This window comes from Hippoglossus hippoglossus, chromosome 9 (genome assembly GCF_009819705.1).
Source record: "Hippoglossus hippoglossus isolate fHipHip1 chromosome 9, fHipHip1.pri, whole genome shotgun sequence".
NCBI lineage: Eukaryota > Metazoa > Chordata > Actinopteri > Pleuronectiformes > Pleuronectidae > Hippoglossus > Hippoglossus hippoglossus.
This window is the reverse complement of record NC_047159.1, coordinates 13,129,951-13,156,457: the sequence shown is the minus strand read 5'-3', so window position 1 is coordinate 13,156,457 and position 26,507 is coordinate 13,129,951. Positions and strand designations below refer to the sequence as shown.

Genomic DNA, 26,507 nt, shown 5'->3' with positions numbered 1-26,507 from the left:
ATTACAGCCCTACAGTTGTACGCCTCCATAGACCAGTGCTTTTTCAGTCAATGTACATTTTCTTCCAGACTCATGTAAAGTCATTGTGACCTTTGATATCTGAAATCTAATCAGTTCTAAATGACCACTGGTCAATATTTGAAGATATTCCCTTCAGGCAGATTTGAGTTATCATAATCTTTGACCACCCAAATTCCAATCTGTTGATCCATGAGGCTAAGAGAAGGTTTTTGCCAAATTTGAAAGAATTCTCTCTTAATGGCGTTCTTAAGATAACACACTCAGGCAAACACAAAAGCTCTGTGAGGCCACAGTGACCTTGACCTTTGACCAATTCAATTCAAAACATCCTTGAGGCCAAGTGAATGTCTTTGCCAGATCGGTGTTCCTGATGTGTCACATTCACAAGAACATAGGACACCTTGACCTTTAACCTTCAGCCACTAAAATCGATTCAGTTCATTCTTGATATCAAGTGAACAATTCCCTCAAGGAGTTCTTGAAATACTGTGTTCACAAGAATCAGACGGATGGACGGAAAACCTGAAAACATAATGCCGCACAGCCATAAAAGTTAAGATGAATTTAACAAACTCTCCCCCTTACTGTACAGTGTTTCAACAGTCCAACAACATGAAGGACAACCCATTGTGTAAAGTATTGACTGCTCTATTCTTACCACAAAGGACAAGGGGACACACACACGGCTTGAAGAGTGCTGAATGTATAGAACCGCCTCAGAGAAACGGCTTTATCAGCATGTAAGAAAACAAAGTCTATAACCAGAAGCAATGCCTCAAAATAGGTTCAACCTCAGACAGCACATTGGCTCCCATTTTGAGTAAATGGAGCATAACAAAGGGATGAAGAGCCAAAAAAAAAGTGCAGAGCTGCATCCCCACCGTCCTGAGCCCACTTCAGTGCCATCATCCCTCTCTCTGTTTATTTCATTCTCTTATTCAAATGGCCACTCCGCCATGCTGTGTTATTAATCTCTGCCACACTCGTCCTTCTGCCAGTGATGCTGGACATGTGTTCTCTCTCACAGGTGCTCTTCACGTTTCAATACCTCCGTTTTCGGTTTCAGGTTACACACTGTCCCAGCTCACCACAAACCAACCTCTTTATACAGTACATGCAAAAATATATCGAATGTAAAAATCCAACTTAAAAGGTCAAGTCTGTCATTTTCTTTATATTTTTGCGGGGGTTTTCCAGCTGATCTCATCAAACAGGCAAAAGTAACAATTGATTGATTACACTAACAAGTGTGTGTGTGTGTGTGTGTGTGTGTGTGTGTGTGTGTGTGTGTGTGTGTGTGTGTGTGTGTGTGTGTGTGGCCAAAGCATAATGCAGTTATTCGTCCAAGCTCCATTGTTTTATTAAAACCACAAATAATACGCTGTTTCACTCCGTGACATCCTCCTTCATTATCATGCACGTGGGCACTGTAGTTTATTCTGAGACCATCTCACATTCACTCTCCTGCTGCCGGAGGAGCATCTAATGTGTCAATAAACAAATGCAACCATTTCCCAGCTCTTTAAGAAAACTATTTTATTTGCCATTACTTTCTTTATTAGTGAATCATTTTGTGAGACTGAAGCCTTCATTCAGTAGAGACTAACTGTTGATTTTGGACTATCTAAAATACAGAATATCTGGAAACTCAAATTCTACAGATGAGTTATCTTTTTTCCATCTAGTAAACCAGAAAGGGATGAAAATTGGACTAAACTACAAACGGACATGATCTATTAGCAGGTAGTGTCGTAATTCAGTTTCTATCTACATGCCTCACTTGGAGATTGTAAATATTTAGTGTGTGGGGGGGGGTTAATCTCTTTGCAACATTTAGATCTGCATTTGGTTAAATGTTTGCAATGACCTTTCAAACTTATATCACAGTAAAACTGAACCGGAAAGAGGAAAAGCCAAAAGATCTAAAGAATTGGAAAATGAGAGTAGAAAGAAGGAGGTGAAGAGATGTTTTAACCTCTAACCTTTCAGTGAGTGAACAATAGCATCAACACTTTTACTAAACGGACTAAGAGGCTGAATTGATGTCACGCGTGACCTTTTCACATGAACAAAGCCGTGTCCATGAATGTATATGAACACGCTCACTGGCTGCAGTCCATAAGTAACATGACCATAATGGTCCATGTTGGGGTCGTATTACCTACAACATAAGCTCAGGGTAATATAATATTCTTATCATGTGAGAATGATACTGTGTGTGTGTGTGTGGTTTGTACTGTAGGAAAATATTGATACGAGGAGTATTTCTGTAACATACTACTTAAGATTGTGTGCCTGCAGATCCTCCTCCGCCACGTTTTTTGTAACTTACATAAGTTTCAACCAAAAATGAGCGAGAATAACATCGACACAAGACTGTAGGAGTGAACTTGATAAACTGCAGCAACAGCACAGCGTGCGGAGCCCAGCTGAACACATATCATCATAAATATAACTGATAGAAATTTATTCAGAGTATCGATACAACGGTTGGCTCGGTCATGAAAATGAATCTGTTCTGCGGCACATAAATGCCTCTGCATCTTGAGAGCTGGAGGACGGCGCTCACCTCTTGTGCCATTAAATCATTCATGACCCTGCAGTGCTGTGGACCACACCGTGCCAGACCTGCCTCCACCAATCTGTGTCTCCACTCTGACAGTACACACACATCACTGAACACACTGTTTTAAGCTCTACACTAAAATCAGCCTCTGCAGACAGCAATTACAGATGTTCATCCAAGCGGGCACGCACACTCACAAACACTCAGCGTTTATTTGTGTCTCTGTGCACCTGTATCCTCCGCTGCCCTCAGTGGCAGCATCAATCCATGAAATATGTCTAAATCTCCTCCTCCACTGACAGTCCCTCTTTCCCTGCACCATAGATCAGCCACGTGTCCATATTCATGAGCTGCGCAGAGGGTCATGACAGGACCTTGCCTCTGCAGAGGGGGGGTTCCCTCGTCCATCGTCCTCCCGTCTCCTGTAAGGTCGTCCCCCTCCTGGCCCAAATGTTCCTCCACTTATTAGGAGCTAATGAACCTGCAAATTCCTGTTGCTCCTCAAAGATCTGCTCGATGACTTTGTTGAATTGTGTCCTCTAACAAGCAGCCAGCTTGAGAATCACCCCTGACCCATGTTATCTACGCAGAGATGATGGAGCTATTTGTTGGTTTTATGAGGCAGGCGCAGAGATGTCCATGCTTCATTGGCCCGACAGATGTTTCCCACATGACAAATAAATCATTATATGTTGCACCATCATCTATCTGCCCACCCTCTAAGTGTTTCATTAGGATAACAGTACGATCAGAATTCTTTTTTTAAGAGTAATGGGCTACATACACTGTTTCATTGAGGTTTTGGCAAAACGAAATCAGTTTTTTTAACCTCGTCACCCCTGAATTCCATCTCTCGGTCTATGAAGGCGATGACTGAACAAGTGCAGATATCCTTAATGAATAATTGATGACTCTGCGTAACAGTATTGCAGAACAGTGTTGAATTGCTGCACTAGATCACAGGGAGAGGCGGGTGTGAACACAGCCTGTGTGTGTACTGCACACTCGGCTGCTATCTGGGGCACTGTGCGACTGTGTGTCGGAGAAAGACGGAGTCCTCCAGGCATCCCACACAAAACAGCACTACACAACACAAGCAGCTCCCTGTGAAGGCAGTGTGAAGCTCTGTCCTCTACATTTCCTGTCCTCTCCCCTCCGACTCTCTCGAGGACCGTGTCTGTGGATGACCTTTGCACCAACTGTCAACCCGCTGACTGCATCATGCTGTGCTGTCAGCGAAGTCCCAGTCAAGTCAAATACAGATGAGATCACACCCTGCTCTGACCAGCAGAGGGAGCCAAGACCACCTCATCAGGCATCTATCAAACAATCCATCTTTAAAGGAAAGAAATACATTCATTCTGATATTTACCTGTTTTAAACACCATTTTTAGAGACATGCAAGAGTAAAGACTGATTGTTACCAGTCTCTCAGAGGACATTTTTGTTTTGACATCACATTCCTCTACTTACTCTTTCCAACTTCTACTGTTCCACTCTCATCCTCGCTCATCCCAGCTTTTAAGCATTTCTCTATAATATTCCGGTTCAGGGAAACACATGTCTGGATACCCAAGACATGAATGCTTCTTCCAATTCGTACAACTAATACTGACAGTAAAATGTTTTTCTTACTCTCAATTTTGCATCCACATCAGTTTCAGTTTGCTGACACAGGTGACGAGGGGCAATGAGGCCGTAAATGTTTAAACTTGTTTTATGGCTGCAGCAGACGACTCAACAGGACACATCTAAACTAACAGAGTGGATTAAATCTGTTGGATGAAATAAGGAAGATTTTCACTCAACAGAATGCTGCTGGTCGAACGTGCCAAAATGTCTCACTCACACATGCACCTCTGCTCAGTATCAGGATATTCTGAGCATATTACATAACAACCACAAGTGTGTAAAACCAGGCAAGTGAAACACAGAAATAACCCTGAAAAAAATGAATAACAAAGAAACCATATTAGTAGAATGTTCCCTGGAATGATAACGTGCACAACTAGATGAAATAAATGTGTTTACATTCAAACAATAAGTTCAAATTGTACGAGAGGTGAAAGCTGCAAAATAAACCTTTCAAACATTTACTGGTGTTGTGGACTGTATGCAATAAAGATTGTTTATACGATTACATCACCCAACTCTGCATGTAACTTACATTAAAATCATGATACACACAGCTCCTGTTAAATATGGTTTAGTTAATCCTGATGAAGATGACGTGAAGAATTGAAGATGGACTAAGTGAGCATGAGGGCTCACAGATAGGTGGAAATAAAAACTGTGAGTTAAGTGTTTAAGTGTATTCAGTTTCACCGACTCAGCAGGAAGCAAGAATAATGCAAAAAGGACTGAAACGGATTGACGTTGAGAGGATGTAGCGCAGGAAAACTGATGAATGATGGGAAACATTTTTCAAGGAAAGTTGCTTTAGTTGCCTCCTGACCAGGTAGAAACTGATCCCCTACAATCCTGTTTGCTTGAAGAGACAGAAGAGATTGTGTGTGTGATCTGAGCGTGGATGATGATGTTTTACATTTTATAATATGGGTTTTATTCCGCTAAAGAAAATTTACATGGTTGAAGGGAAGAAATGCCCATAAGGCTGTAAAGTATAAAACATCAGTGATATTTTCTCCATGGATACAGAAAGATGATTGAGACAGAGCATTTAACAGAACATCAACATGTTTAAGGCTGCAACTAATGATTTATCATCTATTAATATCCTGATTATCTTCATCAATCTCAGACACAAGAGTGATGTCTTTTAAAGTCCTCTTTTGTCTGCAACTCAAAGAATCTTGATTTGCTTTAAATTCATTCTTAAAATTTTAAGAAAAAAAGGTATTTCCTCACTAGTCGAGGGGTAAGAACAGAAGATGTGACACCATGTTCAGATCACTGAAGCCTATTCTAATATGCAGATATCTTCATCCATTAAATCTTATCCAAATTACATTAATTGATTGAACACAAACACACGTCTATTTATGTCAGATGCAGAAGCGTTCCACCAGTGTGTGTGTGTGTGTGTGTGTGTGTGTGTGTGTGTGTGTGTGTGTGTGTGTGTGTGTGTGTGTGTGTGTGTGTGTGTGTGTGTGTGTGTGTGTGTGTGTGTGTGTGTGTGTGTGTGTGTGTGTGTGTGTGTGTGTGTGTGTGTAATGGTCTGTGCCTACGGGGCTGCAGAGGCCAAAGTCACTGTGCTCTATGCTCTGACAAACATTTTCTTCATTACCAGCAGACTATCTGTCCCGCACCGCCTCTAGCTCTACTATCTATTCTCCGTCACTTAGTCTCTGTAGGGAGGCAGCGGTGTAAAGGAGAGTGGCGGCAGGAGCGAAGGGAGGAGGTGGAGGAGGTGCTACTTTATGCAAGAGTTGGAAAAAGAGCAGAAAAACAGATGAGGACATGATGAACACGGCCAAATGCAAAAAGGATCCAACTCCGGCCGTCAATAAAAATGAATAATTTACCAGGGGATCTTTCTGAAACTGTCAATCTGTCTACGATCCCTCTGAACAAACTGGATTGGAAAAAGATTGTTCTAAAAGAGGACGCAGCGCTCAAATGTGGTGACCTAATGTAAATGAGCTTCAAATGGATTTTTAGTGCAGCATGTGGTCATACAGGAAATCAAATAAGGGTGTGTGGGCATATATACCGTTTGTGTATAGGCAACAGTTAAAGGACAGTGTTTTTGAGGGGAGATAATTAGAGCTGGTGCTGGGACAGCTGTCAGGTGCTACGCAGGGTCAGGGTCGTGTGTATCACTCACACACACACACACACACACTCGTATGAATGTTTCTGTAAGTAAAAAGACGACATTATATATAGAGACTAATATTATTAGCGGAGAATCTGACTGTGGGAGAGAGGACACACACGAGAGAGTAAACGAGATGATGTCAGTGTTAAAGATCCTCTATGTCAACACTAGGTGGCGACATCCAACTCTCCCACAGAGCAGCACTGTGCTGACTAAGGACTGGCTGAGTGAGATGTGTGTGTGTGCCCACTCTACATACATGTGTGCTTACATGTGATGGAGTGCTAGGTAGGGTTGACCTTGTGAAGCTGCTGCATACATGTGGATTCTCATACTGTACATCCTGAGCCAATACCGCCCCAGTCCTCAAGGACCGACCCCCTCCTCTTCGATCGAAACTGATATAATGTGGAGGGGAGGGGGTGGAAATGCAGCTGAAACAGTATCTGGACAAATATCTGTTACATTCATCAAAAGATGTTTTTACAAAAGGTGGAAGTTGATGATTTCATATCTAACTCCTCAGAACTCCCATTTTGTTTTCTTTCCCTGCCAAATGAAAACATTGGGCTTGTGGAACAGTAAAAATGACTGACGCTCCATCCCCCCCCCTCCTGTCTCTCTCTGTTGCTCATTTAATCTCTCTAGTTTCTCTCTCTCGCTCTTTCGCTCGCTAAATGTGGATCCATAACGTTTGGTGCTGAGAGAGAAACGAGGGAGGTGTTAAGAATTGAAGGCATGATCTTGCAGTGTTGCAATGTGCTGCAAGTAACTGCGGCAGCAAGAGAGGGGGGGGGGGGGGGTCGGGTAGGAGTTCTGGTCTATATTAAAGCAGCAGAATTGATTATCGGACGAATGGAGGAATGTACGCAGGGAGAGGGAAAGGGAGAGGGAGGAAGGGGTTGGGCACCTGGCTCCGCATCGAGAAAAATCTCTGGGGTCAGCCAATTAAAGGCTGGGTGACACCACTATCCTCTAAGCTATAGCTAGTAAATCCTGCGCCACAAGACAAGCCACGTGCCTCTGTTCAATGAACGTGTGAGCTCATACTCAGACACACGGGGAATTGTAAAGACACACACACAGAAGAAAATGTAATTACACTGTGAGACTGGCGATTTTTAAAACAGGGACAGTTTAGGGTTTTAGTACCAGGGTCACCTGCTTTAATGGCAAAGAGGTAAATGGTCGTATGCTGTATCGTCGCTGTATTCAGTCAAAACTACTACACACCTACTACTACTATACTACACACACACACATCTGCCCACACGCAGTCATGTAAGAAGAACATTTTGGTTTTATCTTTTTTAGGTCTTGAGATCCACATCTCTTTCTGCCTCCACAACACGTATTGTGCTGTTATGCATTTTATTTGTAGTAGTCCGAAGTGAAATAAGAATTGCCCATGTTGCTCAATAACAGACTGTGTTTTTAAATCAAATAATTTAACTAATTTCTATCAAATAAATATTTCCTCAGTGACAAATATAAAATTTTAAAAAATACAATAATCAGCTCTGCACAGCAAACTGTGCAAGGTGCAATGATACTATGTGCAACATAGCTGAGTGCATACACATTTATAGTATGTTTTTATAATTATTTATTAAACTATAACGTGACTGCTTCTCTTTATGTATGTATCACCGGGACACTTTTCATTGTACACTGTGCAGTGACATTTCAAGGTATTGAATTGAATATGATCAAAAGCTTCAGAATGACTGCTGAGTGGACCTTGTGATGTTTTGGGATATTTATCTGGATTATCCAGAATTTCGTTTATAGAAATAAATGTAGTTTTCGATGTTGAGAGCATCACAAATTAATTTCTATTTACCTCCATTGTACTTAAGCCGAGCTCTGAGTGGTGTTGTACTTATGTTGTTTAAACAAATCATTACCAAGTTGAGACTCAGAAACAACTGACACTGAAGTCTACAGAAGGAAAATATAAGAATTTTTAAAAGCATGGTAATATTCCAGCCCAGGTATTTCAACAGCAATGTTTACACAAGATGTGGCGTGTTGATCAGACGAACGGATGAATGACTGAAGGCTTTAATATGTCCGGTGCCATGTTTTTTATCCTCTGATCAACATTTCATTGGCCGCCTTCCCGGAGAGCCGAGCATCTCGTCCTGGGTGGGATGAGAAGTGAAGAGGATCAAATCAAAGTGACACCACCTCTGGCTCCAGGGGATTCAGATGAACGGGTTCACAAATGGCTATAAGCTTTTAATAACGGGTCCATGATGCTACGACGCTGTGATGACACTTGACACAAGGATTAGATGACTCAAGAAATCCGCACTGCACTAAGTGTGATTTGTCATGAGGGATAACAGAGAGCAACTCAGAGGCACAGACGAAGGCCAAACTAGGACTCGGCGATATAACTTTATCAATAATTATCGCTATATAATTGACATCAATAGCAATACATTTCACTATAAAGTCCACTATTTATCAATATAATGCTTCTGGATTGTAAGTGCAGTGAAGAGGAATAACAGATAATTTTTTTATCTTAAGATTTCTGGCCATATCGCCCAGGCTTTAATTCAATATTATCATCTGTAAAGGACTGTTCCGATCTGAATCTCCTATTCAAAAGCTCCAGTAAACGGGTGCAACATATATACACACGCATTTCTGGACACCACTTTGAACTATGCAGGTTTAATTCAGTCAGGAAATTCCGACCCCAATCATGAACTCAATCTTCTCCAGCCCATCGCATTAAACGAATCAGACGTTCTCTCTATTGTCCGTACTCGGAGAACTGGAACTGAGAGTTACAGTCGGGAAGCCGCTGTGCTGCAGGATTGTTCTACTGTAATGCTGGGTTTGGAACTGAATTATTCCCCTTCCCTCCGGTAGACACAAAAGAAAGGAATCATGGCATCAATCAGGTAAATAAGACACCCGTCACCCAATACAAATGGGAAGGGTGCAGAGTCCCCCTGGGGTCACTCACTCTCTCCTGATATTTCAGTGCTTTTTGACGTCACTCTCCTCTTCTCTGGCTCTACCCCTGGGCTACATTCCTTAAGCCTGTGCAATCATCCTCACACCAAACACTCTCATACAATCACTGACACACACACACACACATGCAGTCCTACTTAAATACTCGCTCAACACACAACCACACACAGACACACACATTTGCAAAAATATAGAATTGCACCTGAAGAGTAAAGGTTGCCCACCGAAGAAAACAGAACTGAAGATTTATGCTTAACATTAGATACGTTTACGAAAACGGACACTTCCTTCTGTCCATACTTCATTTCCTGTATGTCTTCTAAACTATTACGGATATGGGCGAAACAGACAAAATGGAGCAGTACCACCAGGAATCCAGAGGGGGCAGTGTAGCCGACAGTTTAGTCAAGATGACCATATTACACACGGTGGAAATGTGATCAATGTCAGACATTTTTTGAGACAAGACTTTGCAAGCTGGTGAGAAACTACAGGCATCGATATGATTTGACTTTGCCCGCGGACACTTTTTCCTCTTTCAGGTTATCACAACCTCCTCCACCGACGCCATGTTTACTGTTATCAGAAACTCTCGACTCTGCGCTGCCCTCTAGAGGATGTTTTGTTTAACAACCATGCCAAAGTAAAGGACCTGTGGAAGTATGCGTTTGATATGGACATGTCTCTTTTCGTAGCATTGATGAGCCTTAAGAGTGTTCCGCCATGCAAACAACACTGTGAGACTGAACTTGTGCTACATCCACACTCCTACAATTTCATTCCAAAATGCATCCACTCTGCTTCGGATACACATGGTGTCCACACTACTCCCTTTTTGACTGAGGAAACATTTATTTTATAGAAATTAGTAACAATTATTATAGTTTGAAGCATGGTCTGTTATTGAGCATTAAATGTTCAACTAGTCTGGACCGACTGACTGACTGGTACTGCCATACCCAGAACCATGCAGCTGTAGCAGGCTCAGAAAAACAGCAAAGGTCTTTGCAAGCATGAATGAAAAGAAAACATATGACAGTGACAAATTCATAAGGTCAGTAAAAGTAATTGTATATTTCATTTTACTGTAGCAAATCAATATTTTAATTGGTAGGCTACACAACGATCGTATGGACCAGTGGGGGTGATGCTGCAGAGTCCAAGGATATCAAGGCAGGACTCCGAGTACCTGGACATCAAACCGCACCAAGCCCCCCCCCCCGCCATCCCACCTTTACTGTATGTCCTCTCCTCTCTCATCAGCCATAAGACGCTTTAAGGGAAAGACCTCAGGTTGGGGGACGGACACCAAAAGCCATCCTTCTCTCACAACAAGCTGTCCAGCAATGACCTATCAAATTCCTCTAGGAAGGTATCGCCTCATTCTTTCTCATTTTCTTTCACTCTGTCTCTCTCTCTCTCCCCCCCTCTCTCTCTTTTCTCTCTTATTTGGGCATGATGAGGATCCATTTCAATAAGCCTGATCTCTCAATTCTTGTTTCAGGGAGTTACGTAACAGCTGCACTATCAGAATAACAATTGGGAGGAGAGATTAGCACAAGCAGCCAAGGAGAGAGACGGAGGAGGATGATGAAGCGAGGGAGGGAGGGAGGCACTGGGAGGAAAATCTGAGGAAGCCCCTCTCAATGTGACACATCATTTCACGTGCCGTTTTAACCGTGCAGTGGAGGGACCGGCTCAGACAGATGCTGCTACTGTCACGGTCTTCCTTTTTTTTTGGGAGGTTTTCACAAACCTGTCTCGGAGATGAATGCTTTGCTTGAAGCACTGCAGTCCTACGTGTCGGTTCAGCTTCATTTACAATCATCGTCTCTGTCTCGCAGGCTTACGAGCAGAAGCAAAACAATGGATCCTTCTTTCATTACAGATACATTAGCAGAAAATAAGCAGGCGCGTGTGTGTTTAGAGCAAAGGAAGAATGAATCACCACATCTTCATCACAATGTAAAAATATCCTCAGGCTTTGGAGTTTTGGGGGAAGCCGAACCCCCACAGAGAAGGAGTGTCTGCTGGATGCTTGTTGCTATGCTGCTTGTTTATTTCACTGCTTTTTATATCTTAACAAATTATGGACTTTTCCTCTCAAATCCTAAATGGGTGGGGTATCTGCTCTGAAAAAAAAATATCACTCAGTCTCTGCTCGCTCATAAATAAATGCTGTTGCCCTGGTAAATGGAGGAGAGAGAGGTGGGGGTTGGCGGACTGGCCTCACGTGCACCTTCCATTCCCATTTTAATTACAGGAGATGCAGCTCCCGGCCAACCTGCCCCAGCAGCACTTACTGTAGAGCCGGGGGCCGGACTCACTGAGACTCTTTCTCAAGCTCCATCAGCATGAGTGAGTGCCTCAGCCAGGCTGCTGAGTCATCTGTCTGAGGGGTTCCACAGGGCCACCTGGGCCCATACACAAAAACACACAAATACAAACACACACACACACACACAATCCCAACTCTCTATACCAATCTTTAACCCAAGATCTTTATGGAAGTGCTATAAAATAACATAATATAGTTGCCACATTTTGGCCTAATAAAACCCCAATTTCACAAAGGTGTGAAGTTGGGCTTACTAGTTAGACTAGCTTAGCATAAAAACACCAAATCCCATTTCCTTTGTGTAACGTGGCTTTGAAAAAGACTCAAACAATACAGATACCAATATTAGGGAGGAAAACATTTCCAATACCTAAATATATTAAACAATATCAATATAAAGCCCTATTGAGAAATTAATTAAATTGAGGCTTGATATTTTAAAGTTAAACTATAAACCTTTTTACAAATAACTAAATAAAAAAGGGGGAAAAAATACAACAAAACTCTTTAGGTAAACATTTAAAAGTTTTCATAACAGCAATCACCTATGCAGATACAGTTATGTCCATACAAGGCTCGCATCGGCTGTTTTTTAAGAGTCAATCCATGAATTGGTCGGGCTCTTAATGTTAATGTATTTAGAGTTCCATCACTGAAAGGTGGTTTGGGCCATCATGCTCACACATTAATGTTTTTGAGTCAGCTCTATCCTCCATCCATCAAAACCTCATCTTACAAACACAGAGCTGAAACCAACCAAGACCAAACCTACGCTGCTGGATTTGGATGATTTGTTGACTTATTGATTGGTCAGACGAAAAGTGTAGAGTCAACACTTTTGATTATTGATTAATTGATGAAGCATTTGCATTTAAACATTTCCTCCTTTCGGCTTTTCTCCATTTTATGTCACTTTGAAATCACACAAAATTCTGGATTTTAATTGTTGCTCAGACAAAACAAGAAAAGTCAGACTTACTGAAAATCCATGTGCCAAACCCACAATGAGAAAAACAATGCAAACCTGCTGCCACTGTTTATTTATCTTGAGCGTGGAACAGAATGATAACGGCACTTTTAAAAACTAAATATTTACATGTTGTAGCAGCCAATGATAAAACCAATCATCATCTGCCAGTGGTTTGACCTGGAGAACGGTTCATTTAAAATGCATCTCTCTGATCACAGCCAATGAGGAGGCTAACTAGTGCTGGCTCCGAATGGGCTTAATCACTGCCGCATCACCCCTAATCCACTGCACCAAACCTGAGCACACACACCGAAACACACACACACACACACACACACACACACACACACACACACACACACACACACACACACACACACACACACACACACACACACACACACACACACACACACACACACACACAGCATCAACACCTCAACAGCACTACAGTACCAATCTGTCTCAGACATCGACACATTAGTCCCAGTGCAGGCTCCGCTTCTTGTTCAGGCGGGGAGGGTAAGAGATTTTGGAGGGCAGACGGAGACGAGGCTGGAATGCTGATCCAGTGCTGCCACTTCTGCTTTATGTGAAAACGGAGATCGCACTTCTGATAGTACTTTTAACATCGCAATGTTCGCCGGCAGCCATATTAGCTCCACAGTTCTGCACCATGGCTGATTAATTGCCTGAGCATCTATAGGACAGTTTTTTAAGTTTTAGAAAAGATGCCTGGTGGACTGTGGTCTGCAGACAGCAGCACCGAGGGCCAGACAATAAACAGCAACAAGGGAGACATGCAGTGCATCCTGATCCCGACCTATTGTTTGACGAGTCTGAAAATCAGAGCCACAGACCGGTCAGACCTCAGCTGCCATGACAAGTCAAAAACTAATAATCATCTTCTGGCCACAGCAAATACAGACTTACATTTATTGATACCAAATTATATATATTGGGGTTCTTAAGGCCACACACCCATTCACTTCAATGGGAAAGCAGCTATAGGATTAAACATTAGTTAACTGTCATAAAGTTTTATCAGATTTGAATTAAGTCCTTTTTAAGAACAATCACCAAACATCTGATGTTTTCGGCTTCTCAAAGGAGAATATTAAATTCCACAAAAAACTATGTCATAAGTTTTTTGTTTTACTGGAATTTAATATCCCTTGGTCACTCTGGACTCCAGTAAGTTGTGAAGGGTATTTATACTGTGCTTTGTTCTTTAATAGCCCAAATGTATTGATAGGTTTTGTTTCATAGATCAAATTATCGACTGGTTAATCAAAAAACAAACAAACAGTCAAGTTAAGTAGTAATAAAAAAGAATCCAGTTCTACATTAATATTTACTATTCATTGAAGGATAAAAAACATAATTGTAATGTGTGCAATGGGAGAAGCAGCATCTTCAGAGCAGGAACAATTTTAAGTCATTTGGGTGATTTTCAATTATGTGATCAACTAAAAATCAATATGCAACAACTTTTAAATGATTTAATATTTCTACTGAGAGAACCACTAGTAGTTCTTCTAACCCCATAGTTCCAAGCTTACTGCGCTCTGTAACAGAAAACATAACCATTCAACCAAATGAGCAAAAGGCAAATGACACCATGGAGAAATCCATATTATTGCACAGAAAAATACAGCTCTGTACATACGTCCTGACCCGGGACTATTGGATTTGTAAAACAGCCTGGGGCCTCACCAAATAACGATCCCCTATTGTCGCACTATCACAACCGGTAACAAGAGGAAGCAGATCTCTATACGATCATAAAGAGTCCAACTGAAATAGTTTTATGGCTTTTAATATCAGCTCCCAGACATATTTAGTTTATTATTAAAGAATTGGAATTAGATATTAAACTTTGAGTTGTACGGTTTTTAATTTCTTTTCTTGAAAACTGGGAAAGGTCTTTTTTTTCATCATAATGAGAAACAAAAGAGTTTGATCATATTGGCCTAGTTTTCTGTCTTTATACATTAGATTTTAAGCAGATGATTATCTTAAGAATGCACAGACAACAACGACACAAGTAAAACCGAAAAAACGAAATCATGTATCCGTGGATTGTTAATACATCTTCTTTCTTAGTAGATGTACATTTCCTGTGACCTTGGAACAATCTTTGATAAAGCAAACGATATGAGACCAACAATGGACCAAACAAATCACCACTTCATACTTCAGAGCCACTGTTGTCATGTTAACCACTTGACTCTGAAGCAGCTTCAGATGTGGACACAAACCAAAGGTGAAAATAGCTGCTGACTCTGAAAAAAAAGGTCTTTCTTCACATCCTGACAATGCTCATTTTTCAAGATGAGCCCACTCATCAATAAAAGTAATTTGAGGACAACATTATCCACTGCTCAGCATCTGCGCCGTATAATACCACTACACCATGAAGCCAATTAAACTGGCACTCTCAACCTTTGATGACGAATTGTTAGCTTTATGACTCTGGACGCTCATCAGCGGCCACTGATTCATGTCCCACAGGGATGGAAATAATCATGTAAAACACAAACCGCAGATTAAAGGGATTAAAACAATTAAGGAGGATCAGCAAATCAAGAAATGTCTTCAAAAAAGACCAAATTAAAAATAATTACTGGAATATGAATCAGACTTTTGACTCTAAAACAGCAGCTAGCATCCCCTAGAGGCCGTAATACTCATTAGACCGAAGTCAACCAGAGGAGATTAATCAGACAAAGGTTTAAGTAGCCGGCTGACCGAAAGACACAGCCATCCATTTAAGGGACTACTGCTGGGACCTGAGCAACAATAAATCAAGCACTAGAAGTTGAAATATTTGTTTGCAAAAGTAATTTGAAGATTAATAAATGAAGCCTCAGTGATTCTTCACATAACGAGAATGGCACTTAGAGACTGCATAACTCAGCTGACGCCCAACAGTCCCCTTATGAAACCACATTTTATTTTTTGATCTGCACCAAATTGCACACACTCATATATCAGTGCCCTAAACATGTCTGACTTTTCTTTTTCATCAAGATCCAAGAATTACTCCCTGACAAATCTCAGAAGATATTGAAAATTGCAATGTTAAAAGTGAAAGAAATTCCTGGATCCGCAGCAAAATGTATTGGATTCTCTCCTGACCCATACCACATCCTTCCACCAAGTTCTGTGGTAAACCGTCCGGTACTTTTGGTGTAATGCTGCCAACTCACAGACAGACAAACCTCCTCAGCAGAGGTAATAACACAAAACACATCAGATGTACACAATGAATGATTGAAATGCCTCCAGTGAACATGGGAAATGAAGCTTAAATAACAACAGCCTGGTTTCCCTGTGACCAATCACAAAACTGATGAGTTTATGAATGTGTGTTTGAGCAAAATGTATAGTTTGTTAAAACAATAAATGTGGCTTTGTCGTAAAAGGTGGACCTGGACAACACTACGAGAATGAAGACAGGCCGATACACCAGACATGTGATGGAGGAACTAGCTAAAATCAGGTTAACCAGTTATGAATTACAGTGTGTAGAATTTGTATTTTGTAGCTGCAGGCACCGCAGAGGAAACAAAGAGGGCACCAGAGAGATAAAGACGAGAGAATCCCCCCTGTATTAACATCTGCTCCAGAAACCAGGAATGGCTGTAAGCCGGTGTTTAAAAAAAAGGAGAGGGGTTGGGAGGGGGGTGAGCTGGAGGGGAGTCAGGAAGCTTATTTGAAAGACTTAAGCTGCATGGTTACGTAAGTGATATGGGATCCTCTGAAACCACACACTTCCAGTCTAAGTTGCCGCGCAAGTACCCTCCCCAGAAATCTCATCCCCTGCCTCGTCCATACTGTTAGGAGCTGCAGGTCTTCCCCCACTCAATTATGATCTTGCACATTTTACACACAGGCATCTATGTACTGGTTTTGATTCAAGCTAAAATGTAACATTGAGTAAAAATATGGAGAAATGTAAACTCAGGAGTTGTCAGTCATCACAGAGACTGGAAGCATGTAGGTGAATGTGTTGAAAGGAGTCTGACACGCCAAAACAAAACAAAAATGAGCCGAGGAGAAAATCCCTGCTGAGCGACAACCACCCGGGTACATCTGAGTCATACCACCTTTCCACCTCCTCCTCTTTCTCTCCTCTCTTTGATTTTTGCTCCAACACACCTTCTGACCTTCTTACTCCATTTTGTACAAGTACAACAGATAAAGAAAAATCTAATCCCTGCACCAGCCCTCTCTGTCCTGCCTCCGCTCTCCGGTGGAAGTGGAAGTGGTACTGTGTGCGTCTGTCCATAACAGTGTCTCCACTGCATCAGCATCAGATTGGTTTACAGCCAGCCTGGCACAGCGCAGCCTCACAGGGCGACTGGACTCGTGCTCGCTTGCTGAGGACCAATTTGCCGCCAATACACAACAGCACAATCTGCAGATGACTCATTGTCATTAATGAGTTGGAGTGAAATGCGACAAGCAGGGCCAAAAGGGATAAAGTAGACTTGATGACAACGTCCCCGCAGTCTGTGACTGGCGGAACAGAGATTTATTGTTTACAACCAGTCGCTCCAGCACAGCTCAGCTCTGCCTGGGACTGGTCAGACAGAGAGAGGGCTGCAGGTGCTGCTCTGCGGTCATTACAATGCCACGCAGAGGCAAAAAAGCTCACCGTTCCTCGTGGAAGATTACTGCTGTGGTGAAAATTTATATCGCTTGACACGATACCGCAGAGTGAAAACAAAGAGAGAGAGAGAGAGGAGACGAGACAGAGACAGAGATGTGAGGAGGGACAGAGACACGGTGAGAGGTAAAGTACAACGCTGCCTTATCAGACGACTCGGACAGGACAGTCAATAAAGCAGGTACAAAGCAGTCGAGGGGGAGAAGGAGAGCATGCAGTGTGTTGTACCGTCTCCCTGTGTTCTGTATGTGCGGGACATACATGTGTGCAGGGAGACTGTGAGTACACACAGTGGAAACACGCTCAAGACTGGGCTTTCCATGTGTGCCGCCAAACCCCCTGACCACAGCTTAGCATGACAGAGAAAGACCAGAAGGGAGGGGGGGCATCTCAACCGTCCTGCCCCCCCCAACCCATCCCCCCAAATCACCTTACCCACACCCCTGACTGTACCCCACCTGTGAAAGGGTCCCAGTACCTTGCGCTTTTTATCCCGCGAGCGACTCCTCTTTTTAAACCTCTCCTCCTCCTTCTCTTTGCGCTCCTGCTCTAGCTGGGCTTCTAAATCCTTGTTCTTGCGGAGATGTTTGGCCGCCTGTGCCATGGCGCTGGTGGCGGCGTGGGTCGGGCCGGAGTCGTTGTTGGCGTGTGCAGATCCTGAACGGCGGTGGGACTGCGGGGGGCTACCTGGTTCGGGCCAACAGTAGCGCTGCCGCTGCCGCTGCTGCTGCCTCTGCCGTGTGTTCCTGCGGAGTCTGCGAGCGTGCTCAACCTCTGCCTCCTCCTACTCCTCCTCCTCCTCTTCAGCAGTGCAGTCACACACACATCGGCAGTCCTCAGCCGTCTGCTGTGGGATGCTACTGCAGCGCAACTCTCTCTCTCCCTCTCTCTCTCTCTCTCTCTCCCCCATGCTCACACAGGCTCCCTCTCTCCATCGCTCATGTACACTTCGCTCAGTTACTGCTCTCCACTCCGGTCTCCCTCCCTCCTCCTCCTCCTGTGCGGAAGAAAATGGATAAACAACCCAACAAACAGGTTTCCCTTCTTATTCTTAAGTTGTTTCTCCTCTTTACATCACCCTCCTCTCCACTGCTTTAAAAAGCTGAAAATCTGCATCCAGCCCCCTGCCTCCCCATCAACAAAAATTAAAAAGGAATGAACTGACAGTGAGTTGAGGAATAGCCCGAGCAGCTTTAAATCAAAGTCAGCTCTCCATCCTCACATTCTATTGATTTTGTTTCGTTTTCCTGTATTTAATTTCTCAGTATCTCACATCCCTGCTGTGTGTCCATCTGTGGAGGATCTCTAGGCTGCACAGGGAACCCGACATCACCACAGCCAATCACGCCATCTCACACACATGCACATACACACACGCACGAGAGGAAATAAAAAAAAATCTAAAACATGCATGAGGGAAAAAAATAAAACAATACTGCCTCTTACTCGTTTACTCTCTCTCCCTCTCTCTCCCTCCTCCCTTTTTACTGTTCAGGCGCTGCAGCACACAGGATTGGTACCCGTGCAAGGATGTTGGTGCAGTGTGCTGGTGTATATTAGAGTGAGGCTGTGAGCAATAAGGCTGGTCCACAGCACTCCCTGAACATCTATTATAAAGTGTGATAGAGTAACATCAACAAAAGCTTTGCTTAATTGACTTCTGGTTTGGTCCCTTCCGTTCCTTCATCTCTCCTTACAGCTGTGGATACAATAAAAATACAACGGATGCTATAAACATAAATGTATGAATGATTTGTATGTCTTGTGCTCATGTACTCTATGGATGATCTATAATAAGGGAGATGCTGATGGAGCTGGCACCTGTTTACTGGTATTTCTCTCCTGTATACTCACTCTCTTTCCCTCTCTCTCCTCCCCTCCCTCCCTCTCTCCTCCTCCCTGCAATGCTGCTGACGCAGGCAAAAAAGATCCTGTAACATCTCTCTTTGCTTGGCTCACTATACATCACACGTACAGTTCACACCGAGACTCAAACATACACATACAGATATAGTCCACACGCATGGCCGGTCTTACACACACACACAAACACTCACACACATATACACACACAGCGACAGTTGTTGAATAGCTTAATTTGTGCCTCATTTTTCATCCATTAGTTATTTCAGATGGCCAATTTACGAAACGTGCAAGAACAGGCAGCGTATTATCAGAATCTGTAAAGTCGTTTCTGACAGTTATGTTGGACAAATTTTGATATTGAACCCAATTTGAATGAAAAAATGCAATTAGATGAATTCTAGGCTTTTTTATTTATTATTTAATATGAAAAAAAAACACCACCAAATTATTATTTCCATCTTTTGAGCTATATCCTCATTTCCATCATCATCTGCCACGGCTTTATGTCCATATCGCTGTATGTCTGTCCGTCTCTCTCCGTTTCTCCTGGCGAGAATTCCCTTCATCTGATGGCAGCCCTTTTCTGTCTGTGCTGCATCATAATGAATAGGACTGGTGATACTGCCGTCTGTCTGCAACGTTACTGCAAAAAATCCCGTGCTCATGTGGCCCCAGCTATGACACAAACAAACACAAATACTGATGGGCTGACAGCTTTGTGGCAAGAGATCCATCACAATATCGAGCTCCTGGGGAATGTGCCTGAATGAATCACCAGCGGTACTGACTGCACTGGTAATAAGGAGGCTTTTTGCTTAGCCAACTGCATTGGTCTTGTTAAGATACACTCTTGCTGAGCTAATGGAGGGGGGTAGTTATACAGTGGATTTTAAACACAGCCGGTGGGACCACTTATTGTAGCAAGATCATCTGGGGCTGAGCCTGGAGAGACCCTGTGGGGAGAGGACGTCCCACCACCTTCACATCACTGACAAACCTACAGATTCACCGGCGGTTCAAGTAAAGAGACGTTTTACCAGAACAACAAGGTTCAAACACCTGTAAGACATGAGTTTACTTGGAAGAAGTATTCACAGTATCAGTACGTAACTGTTACCATGTATTTGTGATGTAACTTCTGTTGTATTGTGATGCTTCTTACTGCTCCATACCCATTTAATGAAAGCCAGTGGCTGGTAAAACGATGTGAAAACATTTGTTTTGGTTTGGAAAAGGAGAGCAGCCACAAAAAGTTTACCAAAACTATTTCAACTAGAATGGCACACAGTAGAGCAAGGCCCAACAGTCCCGTCACCAAGTTACTCAAAATCATAGATATCAGTCCTCTAAATGTGCCCGATTCCATTTATCAACATCCATGAATTATTCTCTGCGAAAATGGTGAAATGTTGAAAAATGCCCCAATCTCACAATGTTAAAGAAAGTGGGGAAAAAAATCTGCCCCTAGATCTGCCCCCTGATTTCTATCAGCAACTAAACTTGACAGGGGTCGTCCCTGACCCATACCACATCCTTCCAGTTTCGTGGAAAACCGAGCCTCAGTTTTTGTACAATCCTGCTAACTAACAAATAAACAAACTTACCGCCGGTTACGGGTGAAAACAAGAATGTCCTTGGCAGAGGTACATAATGTAAGTAACTTTAAAATAGCGATATCACACCAGAAGATGAACCAACCAATGACTCTAGTTTAACTGGACAAATGTGTAAGAAGTTAGTTAAAACTGGAGACTTTGGAAATCACTAATTTAGTCGCTGATCTGTTTCATCTGATTGCAAAATTCAAAGAAGAGATTGATTCCTCTCAATGTCCATTTTGACTCATTTCACGAATCCCCCCCCCCAAAAAAATAAATCGCATTATAACTAATGTATTACTAATTTATGAGCATCTATCTTTGTGCAACGTGCCTTCGACACCATTAGAGATCTGAATGTAAACAGTAATCACATTTGTTTTGTTGCAACAGGCCTCAAACTAATATTTTGGATGTTAGAATTTCCATTTTATGGGTCTATTACTGTGACATTACATCAACTATATAGGTTTACTGCTTTGAGGACTTCTTAATGAACATCTTCAACACAATTAGAACATCTATAACTTCATGACAAGCAAGCAAACAACATCTGCTAATTAGGACCATGTGATATCATATGATCAAGCGCCAAAGATTATTTGTGAGCACTGTGTGTATGTACAGTAGAACTCAAATGGTGGCAATAGTCCTGCACGTTTTTGCGATAGCAAGTGAAAACACTGGAATCATCGCTAAAGACCACATGTAAGTCTGTTTTTGTGATTCAGAGTGCACCCAGTGTCCTGTATATAGACGGACCCTGGGGTGGTCCCTCCTGGGACACAAAAGGGACAGGTTGTGTGGACCTGAGGAGAGAAAGAAACACACTGCTACTGACGGAGCTCTCTTTAGCATAACAGCCAGCACATTAACCGCTCCGCTGCCCCTCTAAAAACAGTGGAGAGGACACGAAAGCGCACACACACACACACACACACACACACACACACACACACACACACACACACACACACACACACACACACACACACACACACACACACACACACACACACACACACAGTGAATAGAGGCAGAGACCTTCAACACTTGGAAGCATAACCACACTATCAAATCGAAAGCCTCAGGATAGCATCACAGTCACTCAAGTCGTGTAAGTGCAGCCGGAATCTGTGAGATGTCTCGGACTGAAACTTAAAGTGAAACATGCTGGTTTCAATTATCCAATTCCAAAAATCTCTGTATGTGGCTGGCATATTTCCGGAATCGTTCATCCTATCGGCTTCACACTTGGTGTGTGCATTTCTAAGGGCCCAAGTAGTGCAGCTTCGGCTGGGACTCAAACAAATGGCGTTGCCGATCATGACGTGCGACATCGACAACTGATTCTGAACAGGTGAACAGCTCTTTGTGCAGCAGCAGTGGTGCAGATTCAGAGTTCTGTAAATTGAGACCTGCATTCACTCTTTAGCTGCTCACTAACTACTGGTCACTTTTACAGAGAGAAAGATGCAACTCTAATCACCCCAGGTCAAACAGCCCATTCCAAACATGCATGTTTTGAACCGACACAGCACTAGTGTCTTGAAATGTCACATCCTGCACGTCTAGTGTGTTTTAACGGGTGAGGAGTTACAGGACATTTCCAGTCATTCATAAAGGCAAATGTTGGTTTTACACCTCATTTACACCCACACTACAGGTGACACTCCTGGGACAATATTCTCATTCCCATCTCTAATTTAGTCATTCGCCTCATCGGGGACACATCACATGGGCGCACAGGTCTGGAGAATATCCAAAAAACAAACACTTCGTTAAACAGAGTTAGTCATAATGACAGGAAAGCTAATAATGCACCTTATTGCTTTGCATCAATGGCATTCACACATCAGCAGCAGCAGCAGTGGCTCATGCACTGATACAGCCAACAGGAGCTCATATTGAATAACTTCAACAGCTCTAATACAGTGAGTCTCCAGTGTGTAAGCTGGCACACGTCCACAGTCTAAAGTGAGATACAGTATTCTGCAGGCCTGTGTCATCCTCTGCACCATCAACTGGGGCTCACAGCAGTGATTTCAGCAGCAGCGTTAGTTAGTGTCAGCCAAAATTAGATGATGGGTTGAAGGAAAACATTTGGCTCCATTTGTGCCACTACAGTGTGGATAAATACTGTGAACCATCAAGTGGATTTCAGAGGATAATAATACTGCCCTTATAACCACGTGAAACAGATTATGGTCGGTCGTCACAGAAGATCAATTGGAAAGGCAAGAAATGCCGAGCAGGGAAAAACAGAGGTCAGACAGCACCCTCTATTGATGAGTAGGATATACTGCGACAAACAAGTATGGGAACATAGGATGCATGGGGGTCTACAGTCAAACACGAAAGGTCTTGGTAATAACCTGTGAGTGGAATTAGCTCATTCAGAAGCTTTTGGTCATGAACAACCAGCTTAAAGACAAAAAGACATTACTCTTAAAACACAGAAGGTTAAAGCTGAGACAACAAGTGTGACAGGATCAGGATAGATAGAGACTAATACTAGCTCCTTTGACATCACGTTTCTCCTTTATTTTGCCTGTTAAAAAAGGTACAAACATGGACGGGGGGGGGGGGGTTGTTCTGTCTTAAGGCCGGCAACAGAGGTAGTCATAGCCGAATGAATGCCTTTATAAAAGCGAGAGCAGTCACGGCAGGACAGACATGTTAGATGCAGTCATGTTACACGTGACGTTGTTTCCAGAGCATGCTTTGTAATATCACACCTTTAGGTCGGCCTGTTCGGATCAATGCAAACAACTGAAGCAGACATAAAAATGTGTCTTCTTACAGGCACAAATTTGATTGATGTCTGAATAAAAAGGGCGTATTCATAGCGCCCCCCCCTAGGTAACTCTCACAGCATTTGAAGTGAGCGTACAGACAGTAAAGCTCCAACTGCACTGCAGCACAGAGCTGCTCTGATAAGAACACACCGCTCATATATCATCACAGGCCCAAATGGACAGGATGAAACTAATAGAGAACATAAGCTCTGATATCAATATTATCATTAGGGCTGAAACTATGTTTAATGTTATTTATAAAAGGCAATAAAAACTGAGAGTCACAGGTTCCAGCTTATCACATGATCAGATTTGTAGCCTATAATTGGTTAAATGGTATAAATGGAATATTTGAGTTTCAGACTGTTTGTCAGACAGAGTAGAAAAAGAACTGGGCTACAGGAAATTTATGGGATGGTTTTTTATGAGTATCTTTGATCTCTGGCACCGAGTGATTTATATTCCTTCACCCAAGTAGTGCATGCTACTTATGTGTTGTCTTCTGCTGCTGTAACATTGCAAATTTCCCCATTGCGGGACTAATAAAGGACTTCTTATATTATCTTATCTTATCAGCCAATGCCCAACAATTCCTTTAAGAAACCACATTTAAATTGACTAGATCTGAATTTGTATTTGTATCCGACGGTGGAAAACAATTCCTTGATCCACCCCCTGATCCAGATCTACACCAATATTTAATATGTTCCTTCCTGACCCAGACAGAACCCTCCAAGTTATGTGTTAATCCTTCCTGGAGGTTTTGCTTATGAGCAAACAGACAGAGGTAAAAAATAAAACCTTCAGTTACCCCGAAGGTAACTAAACAATTAATCAAAAACTTGAAAATGCGTTGAATGCAATGTAATGTAATGTATAGATAAAACTAAAAGTGTGTATTTCTGTTCACAAATGTCAACCCAGTCTGTCTTGATAAGCAGGACCACATCACACCAAGTTAGATAAACTACTGTTTGTTGGATGTCCACTTCAGGTAAAGTGTATTTTCAGGTGTTACTGCTGTCATTCTTCCTCTACTGACATCTGACTAGTTGTGAATAAAGGGACGACAGCACAGGTTTGGCTCTGAGACCTGAAATGCTCCTTTAGAAACCTCCCCCTCTCTCTCCCCCTCTGTGCTGGCACTGCACCACCAGAGAGAGAGCCCTGATTGGGAAAGCCATATGGCAGATAACAAACCAAGCGCAGGCTTCGTGTCCACACTGTGCCGCGGCCCAGGCACCCTGCCACCTCATCTAAAGAGCTCATCTGATTTGGCTTTGTGTTCCACGGAAGTATGTGGAACACAGCTCGGTGTAGACATGACACCAGCGCTGGTGACGGTGCACCACCACCACCACCAGCTCGCTGGTGTGAACAGCAGTTCAGCGTAGTGTCATATCTGCAGAGTCAGCAGTGAATAACACCGTCACACCAGCTGGGAATGACAATGGCTTCAGGCAGATTGATGATAACTGCTTTACAAAAGCACAACACAGCAGTGTGTATAAAAAAACTGTATTGGTTGTTAAAAATGGGCTTACCTAGTTATCATAACATTACATAACTGCAACATCTGTTTAGCCTATAAAAACAATTAATGACGCATTTCCACGTCCTCCCACTATACAGAAATGACCTCAATACCTCTCATATATGAACGCTGCTATCTCGCACATTTGGAGCCTGTGCAGTTGTATTCGGGGAACGGCGCATAATGAAGTCCCAGCGATAAACGCGCTGAACCAGTCAGTTCTAAATCATGACATTTCACCACGTTTTTAGTGGCATCATATAAGAACCAAAGTTACTGGAAGAAAGAGCACTCGGACATAAATCATTGTGATATAAGAACTGCCTAAAGTAAAACCATCTTTGAGAAAAATGTATTAGACGTGCTTTGATGTTTTAGTTTGGCCCATGTCCCATGCTCTAACATGGAGGAGGCACTAGGCGGCGATAAAGACGCTTTTGGCTTCACTTTCATGTCATCCATATACAGTCTGTTGATGGAACTTTAAAAACAGCTCAGAGTGAAATCCCTTGTTTTTGTAAATCATTCAGGTTCATTCAGTATACGCTGCCATCAGTGAAATACGAAAGCAGAACTGCAGGTTCAGCAACACAGGAAATACTCAGCTCTCCCAGTGTAGTCAGATGGGAACAGTGACGCTGTTTTATCTCTTACACTGTTGTCTAATATCAATACATTCCAGTCAATGAATAAAAACCTCTGGAGACAGATCTACAAAGAGACTCAGTCTGTAACACCCACAACACCTTGCTCACTCCCTGGTTCTCTCACTAAAGTCTCTGACCGACGAATGAACATTACAAAAAGGAAGGTAAAGATGAAGCTCGTGTTCATGAGTCCTGAGACAAATGAAGCTATAGCAAGGCAACATTTATCCAGTTCTCTTCTGCCATCTAGTGGTGTCACAGTGCACATGAATTCAACAGCAACTGATGACACTGAAGTGCTGAGGGATAACGTCTTCCCTCTGATTTAAACAGTCGTTGACTCATGGGTAAAATACTAAATGTGATCTGTCATGTAAACAATACTTTACTAGGCTGTTGTCTTTAAGTGGTACTGTATAAAAGAAAAGCCCTCAATTCAGACTCAAAAGCCCCATTGTTAAAAAAGAGCGGATTTATGCAATACAAAAATGTGTTTCAAGATTTTTACAGTAAAAACATATTTCTGAAACTGAAATTTCCTAACTGAGCCACAAAGTCCATGGGATTTGAGGATGCAGGAATGTAATGAGGACGGTGAGAGGAGAACACGAGGGGTAAAAGATTTACTACCCGAACGCTCGGCTGGCACCGAAAGGGAAAGACAACGAGAACCTGAAGGTCGGCTGCTCAGAATCACTGCAGATTATCAGGTGGACAGG

The 26,507-nt window shown here is 42.6% G+C and overlaps 1 protein-coding gene across 7 annotated transcripts in view; it reads right to left on the bottom strand.

Moving 5' to 3' along the window:
- ank1a (ankyrin 1, erythrocytic a) overlaps nt 1-26,507 on the bottom strand; it is a 98,456-nt gene that overhangs the window by 67,147 nt on the left and 4,802 nt on the right. For 3 of the 7 annotated variants that reach the window (XM_034596860.1, XM_034596861.1, XM_034596863.1), the window contains exon 1: nt 17,824-18,284. The exons of 1 other annotated variant lie outside the window; for it this stretch is intronic. In XM_034596860.1, coding sequence (XP_034452751.1) covers nt 17,824-17,949 — 126 coding nt within the window. In that variant the 5' untranslated portion in view covers nt 17,950-18,284. Of the gene's footprint in view, nt 1-17,823; nt 18,285-26,507 lie in introns of those variants that run through there. 3 more of the 7 variants (XM_034596859.1, XM_034596862.1, XM_034596872.1) reach the window with 3 other exon arrangements.